Here is a 13,674-nt window from a genome sequence, read left to right as displayed (position 1 = left end):
AGACGGAGGAGAGAAGGGATAATGATGAAGATGGAAGAGAGGAAGAGGAAGAGGAGGAGTTATGCCGGATGATTGAGAGGCGATTGATCTTACTTCTTCTAGTCCCTGAATTCCTTTTTTTATCCACGTCGTTCAATTGAGTTAACACCGTGAGTCAAGGGTAAAAAAAGAAGCTGACCGAGGCAAGAATCGCGGTGCTAAAAGATCAACGTGATCGGGATACCTTCCACTTTTCCACCTCCTCCAATCTTTTCCACCAAACCGGTTCCCCGACGTCATTCCAGGCCTGGGCTGGATAACGCCTTCACCTATCCTCAATTCTCTCCAATTATCCCCATTGGCGGCGGATTCCCAGTGGATCCAACATGACGGGGTGCCACCAAACTGGCATTCTCCCACCAATCACTACCTCGGCAGCCATCCCATGCCCACAAATTATCACCAGTCCGGATTTGCACCCCGATCTGCGAGACTGGCACCACTGTGACTACTGCTGGGCCTGCGATGGAGTCTTCGAGTCTTCGAGTCTTCGACTGCTTCGAAATCTTGGCGGATCTACGACTCCATGTGACATGCAGAGATTTCGATATCTTCTGACTATACTGGGTCCATCCCTTCTCAAGCATATACGCCCCCTTCCTTTTTATGTGCAACCGTGCATTCGGCATACCTGACTAGACAACCCTTTGTTAATTTTTTTTGCTTCCCAATCCCGACCCTCTGAACACCGGTCCGGGGTACACCACTCCGTATACATTTCTCGAGCTGAGGCCCAGCTGGACCAGCTGGCTGAGGTTCGCGACAGTCTCTGCATGAGCAGCTGACTTGCGGCTCGATCCACCCAGATCGCGGCCCCAGTTTTCAGGGGCGCAAATGCCTTGTTTGGAGCTCCACTCAAAGCCAACATTCAAATCATCAATGATCATCATGGTGTCATGGTGGTCACTCAAAAACCTGCCCTTTCCCCCGTAAGTTGCGCTGCAGGTTTCGAGTGTTTCTTTTCTCTTGATTGTTGCAGGCTCTCCCAGGGACAGAGACAGGGCAAGATTCATACTTTAAAGCTTGTTAAATCCGGACCTGATCCACTTGCTCTCCACCAAGTTTCCTGGTTCCCTCCGTGTGCCTTGCAGGTTAAGGGAGAGGAAGGTGAGATATGTTGTCATCCGATCGATTCCAGGCATTCTTGCCTACTTGGTGCAGGTCGTAGAGTCTATCTATCATTTGCTGCATAACTCCGGAGTACTGCTGGATGAACTATGCTTGATTATCTATTCTGGCGTTGGGACTATGGACCGCGGGTGGGGATTCCACGTATACTTAACTAGGGTTATCCCTTCTATTGATTTCGGCCTCTTTGCTCTCCTGCTTTGAGCCTTATTCATGGCACACGAGTCCTGTAGACACCATTAGACTGGTGGAAAAGACATACCAAGTTGCCGAACCCCACCAACAGATATCTTTGTAAGGTGAACCCCCAACTAAGTACTGTAGTTCGATGGCGCCCCCACGCTCTTTGCTCGACGGAAAAATCAAAGTCTACAGTGGCGTTTTATAAGGTTGAAACCTCAGGGGAAATTTCAAAAGCCAAGTACAGTGCGGCATGGACAATACGTCCGAGCTTTGATCAAAAAGGAGACTACCATCATCTTACCCTCACCTGATCGTCAGGCAGTTCAGAGAAAGGACATTGCTGTCATTCTGCATAACTGCCCTCTCCCGGCAATATCAGCGCCCTGTTGAAAGGTGATAATAGAAACACGACCAAGGCTATCGAGAAAGATGATTGAAAATCAATCCGGAGAGACCTTTAAAAAGAAAGAAGATTGAAGCCTATCTATAGCTTGAAGCTATTTATTCTCCGGTCCATGTTCAGACTTCCGAGCTGTCATCACCATCGTAGACTAATAAGGCATCAAGGCCCCAAAGTGACCCTCGAGCGATAATTGGGTTTTCCATCAACTATAGATTCGTGCTTCAAAAAATAAATCGTATAAGTTTCTTAAGAAACCAGGGTGGGAATACATCAGTTTATGTATACAAGCTGCTTGCTGATCGGGTGATTTATATTCTTCCGAGCCGTCACCCCAACCCTGATCCTGTGAGCATTTAGCCTACGTTACTAAGAATATATCTGAATGCATGCCATAGCAGTCACTGGTGCATGGTTACATTTGGACCCTAGTTTCGTCCAACTCCAAGTCAACCCCTGCCCAATCCCGTTAATTGAAACAGATAATGAGCTATGATACAGCCTAGCCTAACATACTCCACGCGCCCTTCCAAACAAATTCCAAATCAATTGAATTAGTTCCTCACTCTGTTATCTATCTATAGATAGCGCTAGAAAACTACAAAGTAATCAAGGATTCAGGGTACATACATCTATTCAGCCCCGGCTATCGCGGCCGGAGAGGCCCGGGTGTTCCAGGATAAGACTGGGTATCTACCAGGTACTTACAGTATGTATGTGCTATCTGCAGTATCAACGGAGTATATCCCTCCGTGCATCTTTTACCCCGAACTACCCCCCTCGAGATAAGAACCCTAGGTTCACTACACCCACGCAGGGTAACTCGGGTTCTCCCGTCATTCTTCCCCCACTCCAACACATGCATAATCCCGACGCTTGTGCAGCGCTAGGCTTCGGAAGACTGTATCTCCTCTATGACGAAGTAAAGGGATGCATGAAGTGAAGTGAAGTTTGTATGGAGAGATAAGGTGTCGTACAGGGTCACAATGCAGTACCCCCTCCCTCCTCCCTCTCTCTATCTCATTCCTCCACTAGTCCTCGTCTGCGGGGGGAACTGCCAATACGCTTCTGGGTCAGACAGTAATACATAATTGAGAAAATTTCCCAACGACAGAATTTTCATCAACATTGGCCACTTCGCGAACAGACATCCATATCGAATCCCACGATGACACACGGACTCAGACGATAGGCGATCATGGTGGGGTGGCAATGCCGATCGAGCCGCCGTCTTATGCAAGTCGATCGGGTGTCAAGTCGTGGAGCGGCGGTGCCTACAGTAGTAGCCTCCAATACGGAGACTTAAGGAGATGACTGCATGGTGTAAATGGGTCCAAGCACCCACACACCATAGGGGAAAAGGCCAAAGCCAAGGCTAAAGGATGATGCCTGAGGTACATACAGTAAGCCCAAGCCCGGGTTCGCATAGCCTGGGTAGACTATGAAAAACTTAGTCTATACGATGTACTGTGTATGTAGTAGGCTATGTACAGTTAGTGCTTAGTACGACTGTTATAAGCTGGCTTACTGGGGTGGTGGCTGGAAGAAGAATCCCTTATGATCGACCAGTTTGACAGGTGGAGCGGAGTGATGCTGGGTTCAACGGGAGATCAAACCACCTGGGTGGAGAACAGTGGGCTTCAAGACCCAATGTACATTGTACCCGAGAGCATATCACCCCCACTACGGATGATATACCCTGTAGATAGGAAGATCGTTGATAATTGACTACAGACTGTGGCACCGACGTTGGCAGATTACATTCTGGGCAATATGCAGAGGGGCGCTGACGAAGAGATGTGTACAAAAGTATTGGAAAGTTTGGACAAATTTCAATCAATCATCGCTCCATTGAGCAATTTATTCCAGTTCTGTCATAGTTTGTGCTTCACTTCGAGCATCCAGTCTTCAGTATAGAGTATTCTACATTCTGCATTACTGTGAACGCAGTCCAGGTCGAAAACAAAAGGAAAAAGCAAAAAGAGAAAATTTGACAGGCAAATCTCAGCCTTCAAAAGGCAAAAGCATTCCTTCCAAATAGGCGAGCATCGTAACATTCTGGTGTGAGGACATCGTAGGCCCATGAGAATCCCAAAACAAAACTCCAGATATATATCACAAGGTAAACGGAAGGGGGGGTATAGATGTCGTGATGAGCGGGAGTGAAGGGTTCCAAAAAACAATTTCCAAGTCCATAATCCATAAGTTCCATATTCCAAAAAAAAAAAAGTGTGCAAGGTATCTTTCTGCACAGAGACGCCTGATTCGTTTTTCCCGATGGTATGCAAAAATGTGTCGCTGAGAGTGGGAGAGAGAAGGAGCAAGAGAGATCAAGAATGCGGGGTATAGCGGGAGACCAGAGGAGTCATCCCGCTCCCGCGAGAGAAGTGATCATTATGGTAGCGGAAAGGTCGGGAGGAGAGGAGAGAGGAGAGAGGAGAGATATCGAGGTCATTTAAGAGGAAGTCATTCGTCGCTTGAGATCCCGGACATGATCGAAGCAGCTGGCATAATCCCGCAGCTCATCTTGAAGCTGACCGGAGAGGGCGGCATTGGAGGCATGACTCCGCAGGGAAGACAATGAGGTTTGCGACGATGAGGCGGACAGACTGCGGCCCGATCGGGAATCGATGGAATCAAGAGTGGACGAACGAGAGTGCGATGAGCCCTTGGATGAGGATTGCTCGTCCTCGGTCGATGTGCGATCCAACTCGGCGAGTCGGCAGGTCTGGGAGCAGTAGGGACCGCCGGAGGTCTGGCGATCACAGACGAGGCAAAAGTCGAGGGACCAGTCGGTAGACATGATGAGATGATGGTTGGTTTGAGACTGGATGGATGGATGGATAGAGGAAAGAGGTAGATAGAGAGGATGGGGAAGGTGGATGTATATAAAGGTTGAGAGAGAGAAGTAATGAAGAGGATTAGAGAGGATAATATATTTCCGAAGGATTCAAGGTTGATGAAATGTCGACGCCTTATAGGAAGTGGCAGGCGCCAATGTTATCAAGTCGGCAGAAATGACGAAGAATGGGAAGTGGATGAGGGAAAGAATAAGAAAGAATAAGAATGCGAGGAGAAAGAGAGAGTTCCCAACTAAAGAGAGCAGCAGCAAGAAGGTGCAGGTTGCAGACAGTCAGAGACTAGAGACTAACAGAGACTAGTACTGTCAAGAGAGAGTCCGATCACCTCATTAGGGGGAAAGATGGGGGGATCCACACTGTCACAATCATGCCACACCCGGGTGAGAGAGCTGAGGCAAATTTAGAGGGAAAATTCAAAATTTAAAATTCAAGGATCAGGAGATACCTGGTGATAGAGTGACTTACAGTCATAAAGTTTAGGTACCTACCCAAGTGCAGGAAAAAAGAGGACTAAGTAACCTAGTGGAGGGGGGGGGGGGGGGGGGAAGAGAAGCGACGAAGCCTAAAGAGGAGATCGTCGCACGGATGACCCCTGGTGAACAGCCAACCACCGTGGACCACACGAGGGAAGTGCGGGGAGGGGCGAAGACATGAACACAATGTGGTAATGTTACCCTAGTTGGTCTAGGTACACCAGAAAGGACCTGAGTAGGACTAGTACTGGACATACTAACAGTAAGTATTCGGCATACTCCGTAAGGTACCCAGTGTACCTGATGTACCTGGTGGTGGCTCTGGTCAGAGCTGAGGAGAAATGATGAGATGATGAGATTATGAGATTCTAGGAGATTATGGCGTGGCTCGGGCGCTTAAACCAAAAACTATGAGAAAAAATAAAATAAAAAAAGTCAAAACGCACACCATCACCAATTTGAGAGCATGCCATCCACTGTCCAGATAACATGCTTCGGCAGTCCGATAGAGTGATAGCAAAATATTGATAGAAGACTGAAAAAGAAAAATTAGATGTTCACAATAATGTGACTCCATCCCCGACCAGGTAACTAGTAGTCAGGACCTTGGAAAAGCAAACATTGGGAATTGTGGATAACTAGGCACTGACTCTAATCAACTGGATCCGGGGTAGAAAAGGCCCCTCCTAGTAATTTCCTGTACCACAACTCCACCAATTTCTCAACTTGGAAAATAGTTATACGAGAGAATATACGAACGAGCATAGACAATAATATTTGATTGAATAATGACTCCAATAATAATAGTATCATAGTAGGACAGTGATCACCCTATTTACTACGTTAATGACACAAACTAGACGTTAGACGCAAGAGACGCACGAAATTACCACATCTCCTCTCTATGCATATACTCTATGAGCGAATTTGAGGGCCACGAATTCCAACTACTGTACCCTCGTGGACTGGCTCTCTGGTATGGACAGAGACGCCATTAGGTACAGGATGACGAGGCTCACTCAAGACTAGTTGCCTGCGCGTCGCCTGCAGGAACCTCGAACGGGTAGTCATCGACCTGCTGCTGCTCCACTTGGTGCCCTCTGCGGTGGCTTGCCAGCCCGTCATCTGCGCACGGTCCCTGGGCGTTGACTGTCCAGTAGTGAACTGCGTAAGTTATGTAGTTAGCACGGTGCCTGATTCATGCAAACTAGGGGGCCTGCCCAGCTGGACCTAATTATGCTGACGGAAAGCTGATGATAAACTTGGTTCACTATTATTGGGAGGGATGACTATATCATAAGATTATAAGATATCGTTCATAGCATAGCTTCATAGCCCAGGTGGACTTAATAGAGGGTGGCTATTGTAGGGTCACTCTCGGTTCTAAATCAAACATTTGAAGAATGCCTACTAGAGCAATTACTGTCATTCTATTTAATCATTAATGTGCTCAAGTAATTGAGGGTGTCTAAGGAGTACATAGCTTAATTGAGCACCTTGGTTATTATCTGTACTCCATACACTGTGGTGTTTCATTTTGCTAGTCTTCTCCATACAGTAGTGCCTGAGACCTTAGCTCCTTAGCTGCCCCCTCTCCAACCTCTCGCCCTTCCACCATATGCACCATATGCACGTTCCCCCCTCCGATAAACTTAGCTGCAGTTTTGCATTTTTGGCGCTAACGAGTCACGCGAGGAACGCGTGAGGAATGCTAATCCCGTCTCGCAAAATGCGGGGAAAGAATCGTGCTCGGTCCTCAAGTCCTGGGGCCGCAACCTTGACACCTTGCCTGTTTAGGGGGAGCACCCCAGTGGCAGATCCCGTGGAACGTTCTCCTTCTTCTCGCTTTCGGCAAGCTTTCTCCGAGCAAGGCCATTCAGCACCAGATGCACCATGATTGGATGGAGATTTGGCTCTCCCGGGCAGGTGCAGCGGGTGATCAGGGACCCAACGGAGTGGGAATGGAGGGGATTTGAGGAACGGAACAGGACAGTAGACTTTGCTTGGGACTTGATAAGACCGGGAAGCAGGAAGCGAGAGAGATTGTGTGGGGTGCCGTATTCCATCTTTTTTTTCAAGTCAAGAGGTCCAAAAAAAGGTTAATAGATCAACGGGCCATGACGATGTTCCTGCTGCTGCTGCTGCTGCTGCTCGCGGTCCTTGCTGTTTCACTCGCCAGTCTTCTCCCGTGGTTCGGCCGGGATGCGAACCAAAGTGGCTGGCAAGCGAGTTTCGCGCGCGGGGTCCTTCCCCTCGTCGGGACTGGCATCGTGAAGGCCACTAGCTTTAGCTGTGTGAGAGAAGACCCGTAGTGTTAGTCGAAAAAGAACTGCACTGGTGCGATAAGGAATTGGGTTCTCTCAAGCTTACTGGAGGCCAGACTGATGGCACGAAGCACATTGTCCCAATTGGCAAGCACGCATGCAACCGCTGGTTCGAATCAGTTTGGACGCCCTTTGCGAACAAGCAGCAGGGGGGTGGGCAAGAGATAGAAACCACCTTCAGTGCCATCCTTCAACGTGGCAATCTTGCTCTCGAGCGCCTGCATTTGCATAGCCAATGTTCCACTCAAATCCCGCAGCTGCCGGAGGTTTTCGAGTTCGGCCTTTTTCGCGGCGATGCGCGTGGAGAGCGCGGACGAGGGTTGCGAGACTGGCTGGCGGAGCCCGGCACCGGGTAACATGGAGGTTGGGCGTGAGGAGTATGCCATGGCAAAAGATGAAAGTGCTGGCGAAGACAATAGGAAGAACAAGGCGCTGTCTAAATAGAAGATTGATGACGAATAATCAGAGTCCTGTTCTCTCTCTCTCTCTCTCTCTCTCTCTTTCACCAGTTCCGCGTGTTGCCCAAACACCAAAAGTGTCCCGCCGAGGGGTGCTGAGTCAGCCAGAAATGGGACTAGTCCCAATCAGGACAAACATCAACACTCCTGTTTACACTTTACACTTCAGCTCAACTTGCGACCGTCCAACTCCACTTCTTCGCCGCCATCCCACAACATGGCCAGGCTTAACGACTATGCTGCACCGGCAGAGTCTGTCGAGGCTTGTAAGTTGACCTCTTATCCTGTCTAGGATTTCTCCCCTCCCTCTGAAGTAGAGATTGACGCGGTGATGGCTAGTGAAACGGCGATTCGTGCGACAAAACCGTGACATCGTGCGAGTGAATTCCATGCAATCCCTTCGCATCCGCAGCTTAGAATCGGAAGTCTCACATCTACTGGCCGAAAATGTATCCCTACGCGAACAGATCATCAATCTCACTCAGGAGAATGAACGATACGAGTCCGCCAGAATGCTCCACGAGGGTATCAATGAGATCAAGTCTCGCCTGGATGCGAAACTGGCGGAACTGAGTACCCTGGCTTCGGATCTGGGAATGTTGCCTCGCAAAGCAGGCAAGACTGGAGCAGACTCTGATCGGCCCAAAGCGACTGCGGAGTCAAGACCTCGAACCACGGACTCGGAGTTCAATGCAGGTCCCGAGGATGGAAGGCTTCCGGCGATTGTGGAGGACAAATACTACCCCCGAAGAACACTCGAGTGAGTTCGGCGATCCCTTTCCCTGGTCGATGGAGAGAGGGCCTTTACTGATCCCCGCAGACAACAAGAAATTCAGAACCTCGTTCACGCCGATCCCAGCTTCGAATCCCCACAGCACAATCGCTCAATGCGCGAAGAACGCGACCTGAACATGGAAAGTCCGAGGCACGAGCAGAATGATATACCATCGGAAAGTCGCATAGACAGCGATCCTGCACACGATGAAGCGGCCTTGCCACCAACGCTTGAGACTCGGAAGAAGAAAAAGAAGACCGACACGGCGGCGCCCGTATATAAAGAAGTGCAACAGGACGAAGAAACAATCACAAATAATCAACTCCGTGAGCCGACAAAATCAGGATCGAAGCGCAAATTTAGTCCAGATGAAGATGGGTTTTTGTCGGATCCAGTGCGAGAGGATGACGACTTCCAATTTAGCCGCCCTGGTGGAAGCCCTCAGAAGAAGACAGATCCCTTTGATTTTATGCGCCAGGACTGCTCGCCTAGCAAAACGCCCGTGAGCGTGAAACGGGGATCTGCCAACGCTGGAACCACAAAGAGGAAGGTCCTTGAGCCGAGTATGCAACCTCTCTCTCAATTATACCCTCTTCGGGTTTATTTACATTGGCTAACACCATCGAACAGAAATCTCAAACTCCAATCTGGGCTCCCCTAAGAAGATGCGCGCCTCTCTGAATTCAGACAAAAAAGTCCTTTCTAGACCCGGTACAGACGAGAACACATCTTCGCCCCAGAAACCCAAGGCAATTGATATTCCAAGCGGGGGGACCTTAAACCAGAAACCCCGTGTTGCTCGACTCGGTCTTGGCTCGCAGAAACCAAAGCGCTCTGGTCGGCCTATTGAAACGGAAGGCCATCTCGATGTCGAGTCGATACCCCTATTAAAGGACTCCCCGGTGGCCAAGGCAGGGGATCAACCCTTTGGAATGTCAGATATGAGCGCTGCTTCTCGTCCTTCACGGCGTCGTGGGGCCGTGGTCAGCTACGCAGAGCCCAACTTGCGAGACAAGATGCGTCGCCCATCTAAGACCATGCTTGATGCCGTGGCTGGAGCTGGTCCACGCCGGTCCTCGAGTTTCCAACTTGCGCGGGATAGTCTCGGCAACGAAGTCGAGGCCTCGCAATCGGGCTCCAGCCCTCATCCATCCTTGAACATGACCCGTTCTACTGATCAAGCGGCCGACCCGTTCAGTCAGGATGGAACCTCGGATCAGTTACTGGCGACGGTATCCCGGCGGAGGCGAAAGGTATCATCGTCAGCCAAGGATCTTGACTACGATCACCCCAGCTCGATGTCCACGTCGGGTGCTTCAAACCTGAACGATCTGTCAACGGCTCTGAGGGAGAAGCTTGGTACAAGTGGCCCATCACGGCGGCATTCTTCGAACCCAAAGAGCAGCACTCGCGACACGTTACGCGGGGAGGCTGATGTGGCTAGCGACCTAGACAGCAGCTTCGAAGCAGATGATATAGTCTCCCGGCGAGAGACTCGGGTTGCAGCGAGGAGAAGGAGTATGATGGTTTAACAGGTGGTGGTATGGGATGGGGCGCGGTTTTTTAAGTTAATACTGTATTTACATTTTAGCCTGCATTGGTTGCAGTCCTCGTACAGATACCCTTTTCTTTTTCTTTTTTATCTCTGTTCGCGAAATTTGCGAGTCAATTGAACTTCTTGGATTTGTCTTGAAACCCCGTGATGTATTGCAGACGATGAGTGAGAACAATAATGAGTAAGACCTAGACCCTCTAGGTTGAGCACAGTGATGATCCATCTACCAATCAAGGCATGCTCTTGTCCTTTGTTTCTCTGATCTCCTCGCTGCCTGAAGACTGCATGGTTGTCATCTGGCCGTGCCCAACCCGTGGCAGGGGAGTGGTTCGGTTTGTGGACAATGTAGCCCTGATGTCGCTTTCAATGGTGGATATATACACATTGGGGTAGTAGCAAGCTGCATTGCCAGCTGGATACCCTTTGAGACTCTCAGAAGACGAGATGTTAGCCATGGCCACGAGTCAAGCATACAGCATAAGACTCCTACGTCATCCGGCCCTGATCTGAAAGGCGGGGGAGCAAATCATTCAGGAACCCCGCGGCTGACTCTTCGACGGCTTGGGCATCTTCTCATACGCATTCGGACTGGGCTTCCTCCGTCTGCGCTTGATCTTCTGAGGATGGTGATTATCGGAACAACATCCCTCTGTGGCTGCTGCATCGGCAGACTGGTCAGCCTGATTCTCGCCCGACGGCCTGCGTCCTCGTGCATGGGCATGGCGGGCCATGTGGTTTCGGCGATCGGTGTCGCTTTCGCTATCTGAGTCGGAGGAGCTGGAGGAGGACTCTTCAGAACTGCTTTCGCCGACGGGTCGGGCTTTGTGGTAGATGCAGCAAACTGGTGGTGGGGTGGTCTCGTTAGTAATCGAAGTCTGTTGTGAGTAAGATGGGTAATGAAGGAGAGGAGAGGAGAGGAGAGGAGAGGAGAGGGGTGTTTACCCTTAGAGCTTTTCTTGCCCATGCCTTCATTGTCCACGACGTCTTCGCTCCATCGAATGCGGCGAGATGGGGATGGTTCGGCGGTGGTGTCAGGTGTGTCTTCGGCTCTTAATCGGAGGGTGCCTGTGAGTCGAAGGGTGGATGATTCACGGGAGGTTTCTGTTGTAGATTGGGGCTGGAGATTCACTGGCTGACGAGTTCGAGACATCGTGGAGCAGCGAGTCTGATTGTTGTGGAAGTGGGAGGGTTACAAAGGACGCGGTTCAGTTGGGCGATGGCACCACTGGAAATAATGATGCAACTGATAAGCCGATAGAACCTCTCACCGCCTAGCCCATTGAAAGTCTATTAAAGCAGCCTTGTATTAGATCAAGATAGCAAATAAGATATAATTTCTCTCTGGGCTCTTCATCAGGCCACATGCAAAACCACTCCAAATAATTAATCAATTAAACTCGAAACCTGCAAGAATCGAACCCTCAACCTTGTCATTCCCCGTATACTTCGCCCTGTTAGTACATCGCCATCCGAGGACATTGAAAAACATCGCCAGCCCCTAGTGCCACCTGATATAGCCCTTTACACCCTCTACCCTCTAACATCGTCTAAAGGGCTATTAAAGAATTGAGATGATTAATACAGTAGGTTAAGCTATATTTCACTATTAGAAACAATCATCACATAAAAAAAATCTCTAAAAAAATGAACTCCCCCCGCCTAGCGGTGTGCCCGGCCGTCCGTGGAGCTTGAAGTGTCAACACTGGCCCAGTATTTTGTATTCTTCTTTATTTGGTTGCTCCTTCCTCCAGGGCACACCTATGGTTCACCAATTTATGGTGGATACCAACTAGGCCATCGGAAGGGGGGAGTTGTTTGCTTGGCCTAAAACATGGTCATAACCTTCGATTGACTCCCAACCGGATCTAATTAATTATTTCCTCTAACCCTCCCTACAGCGGCAGATTCGTATCTCGTATCCTTATACGAATTTAATCTGTGATGCAAGTATGTACAAGGCTATAGTTATGGTATCATTGTAGTTCACGGGGAAGTATAGAAGTATACACTGGTCATGCATGGCTCGTAGCCCTCATCCATTTGATTACTGCTTCTGACTCGTATGTGGACTTACCCACCATCAAGATAAGATTGATATCAGATGTTCTCAAGATCACCGCATACTCTCACATCTAGTATTATAGAAGTATGATCAAAAATAATACTGATTGTGTGGTTTTGGAGGCCTTTCCTGTCTAACACGAGTGGAATGGTAAGCCTCCTGGGCAATTACTTAGGACCATGTGTCAAGATGCGCTGTTATTATAATAAGCGAACGTGTAACCAGGACATTTCGGCTATGTATATAGAAAAGCTCGGGGTCAAAATACTTGACTATAAACCCACTAGATGTGGGGGCCGAAGTCGGCAATGTTTTCTGAGAGTTCAACCTGTCACTTCTTTCACTTACACTATTGATATGCCCTATGAAACTCGGAAAATGCTCTAGTATACCTTTACGAGAAACAAGACTCGAGGCAATACTTTACATCTATGCAGGTAGATTCATGAAGAAAGTCGCCTCGTGTCTCCTCGAAAATGTCAAAATATCGCAAGTCGTTAACCACGCTAGAGGCATACTACTGAGGCGTCGGCCTTGCCAGCCAAATTAGGCGGCTTTTAATGAGGTTTACTATCATCTACTCCCGAATTATGGCTTGGAAAAGAGCCGAGAAGTTCAGCGAAGGGCTACAATTTCCGAATTTCGTGCCTCGATCATGCTAAGCGATGATGATCAAGGCTTGTCTTGTATTAATTGAGTCACTGGTAAGGCAGATCCGGCGAAAGCCGATAATAGTATCGGAGTATTTCATAAATTGTGTCTTTTTTTCTGCTACCATTGAAAAGAGTTTCTGTTGCATCAGATCCCAAAAGACATCAACTCGCCCTCTTCAAACAACCCGCCATGTTCATTCAAACTCTCGTTGTGACTCTCTTCCCAGCCATAGCCCTAGCGGTCCCAGCTACACAAACAACCTCCAACAGCGAAGAAGATGCCAGCGGAATATTCAATATCCCAGCCCCAATTGAATCCGCCTGCATCCAAGCTATCCCGACTGCCTGGATCTCATCTCTAGCAGACCCTGCATTTGCATCCGCCGTACTTGCTGAAGAGGAACCAGGCATTGAACCGTCATGGTACAGCAACGAGCCTGACAGTGTGAAGGAATATTTAACAACACGCAGTGAAGCTATTGATGCATACTACGCTAGCGCATCTTCAGTCTATTGTGCTACGGCTACTGTCTTGGATATCTCTGGAACCGCCCTTGCACTTTGTACTGCTGGCAGTGGTGCGGATAGTAACTCGGGATCAATTATCACCTCTACTCCGGTCTCTGCCAAAGCTTCTACCTCGAGTGCTCAGCTGGGTTCGACTTCCACTGGTGGTGTTCCCGCTGCCACTGCGGGCATTGCCATGAGCCTTGCTGGTACCATGGCCCTTTTGGGTCTCGCTGTCGCCTTGTGAGGAAGCCAT

The 13,674-nt window shown here is 49.2% G+C and overlaps 7 protein-coding genes across 7 annotated transcripts; 2 read left to right on the top strand and 5 right to left on the bottom strand.

Moving 5' to 3' along the window:
• Positions 1 to 689: 689 nt before the first annotated feature.
• N7473_011609 (uncharacterized protein) lies at positions 690 to 929 on the bottom strand (the record flags this gene model as incomplete). Its single annotated transcript, XM_057157548.1, has 1 exon — positions 690 to 929. One exon carries the CDS (start codon positions 927 to 929, stop codon positions 690 to 692), a length of 240 nt encoding a protein of 79 aa, XP_057003398.1.
• Positions 930 to 4,205: 3,276 nt separating this feature from the next.
• Positions 4,206 to 4,553, bottom strand: N7473_011608 (uncharacterized protein; the record flags this gene model as incomplete). The annotated part of the gene is made up of 1 exon (XM_057157547.1): positions 4,206 to 4,553. The coding sequence occupies one exon, from the start codon at positions 4,551 to 4,553 to the stop codon at positions 4,206 to 4,208; it is 348 nt and encodes a 115-aa protein (XP_057003397.1).
• A 2,699-nt stretch (positions 4,554 to 7,252) lies between these two features.
• N7473_011607 (DASH complex subunit DAD2) lies at positions 7,253 to 7,794 on the bottom strand (the record flags this gene model as incomplete). Its single annotated transcript, XM_057157546.1, has 3 exons — positions 7,253 to 7,374; positions 7,455 to 7,514; positions 7,584 to 7,794. The coding sequence occupies 3 exons, from the start codon at positions 7,792 to 7,794 to the stop codon at positions 7,253 to 7,255; spliced, it is 393 nt and encodes a 130-aa protein (XP_057003396.1).
• Positions 7,795 to 8,083: 289 nt separating this feature from the next.
• Positions 8,084 to 10,173, top strand: N7473_011606 (shugoshin family protein; the record flags this gene model as incomplete). The annotated part of the gene is made up of 4 exons (XM_057157545.1): positions 8,084 to 8,132; positions 8,206 to 8,626; positions 8,687 to 9,204; positions 9,272 to 10,173. The coding sequence occupies 4 exons, from the start codon at positions 8,084 to 8,086 to the stop codon at positions 10,171 to 10,173; spliced, it is 1,890 nt and encodes a 629-aa protein (XP_057003395.1).
• Positions 10,174 to 10,426: 253 nt separating this feature from the next.
• Positions 10,427 to 10,651, bottom strand: N7473_011605 (uncharacterized protein; the record flags this gene model as incomplete). The annotated part of the gene is made up of 1 exon (XM_057157544.1): positions 10,427 to 10,651. The coding sequence occupies one exon, from the start codon at positions 10,649 to 10,651 to the stop codon at positions 10,427 to 10,429; it is 225 nt and encodes a 74-aa protein (XP_057003394.1).
• A 75-nt stretch (positions 10,652 to 10,726) lies between these two features.
• On the bottom strand, positions 10,727 to 11,346 carry N7473_011604 (PPP1R11/YPI1 family protein; the record flags this gene model as incomplete). The annotated part of the gene is made up of 2 exons (XM_057157543.1): positions 10,727 to 11,037; positions 11,139 to 11,346. 2 exons carry the CDS (start codon positions 11,344 to 11,346, stop codon positions 10,727 to 10,729), a joined length of 519 nt encoding a protein of 172 aa, XP_057003393.1.
• Positions 11,347 to 13,101: 1,755 nt separating this feature from the next.
• Positions 13,102 to 13,665, top strand: N7473_011603 (uncharacterized protein; the record flags this gene model as incomplete). The annotated part of the gene is made up of 1 exon (XM_057157542.1): positions 13,102 to 13,665. One exon carries the CDS (start codon positions 13,102 to 13,104, stop codon positions 13,663 to 13,665), a length of 564 nt encoding a protein of 187 aa, XP_057003392.1.
• Positions 13,666 to 13,674: the final 9 nt, after the last annotated feature.

This window comes from Penicillium subrubescens (assembly GCF_028828155.1).
Source record: "Penicillium subrubescens strain IBT 31985 chromosome Unknown utg000010l_segment0_segment0, whole genome shotgun sequence".
Classification (NCBI taxonomy): Eukaryota; Fungi; Ascomycota; class Eurotiomycetes; order Eurotiales; family Aspergillaceae; genus Penicillium; species Penicillium subrubescens.
Note: the sequence above shows the minus strand (reverse complement) of the source record. Positions and strands in the feature narration are given on the sequence as shown.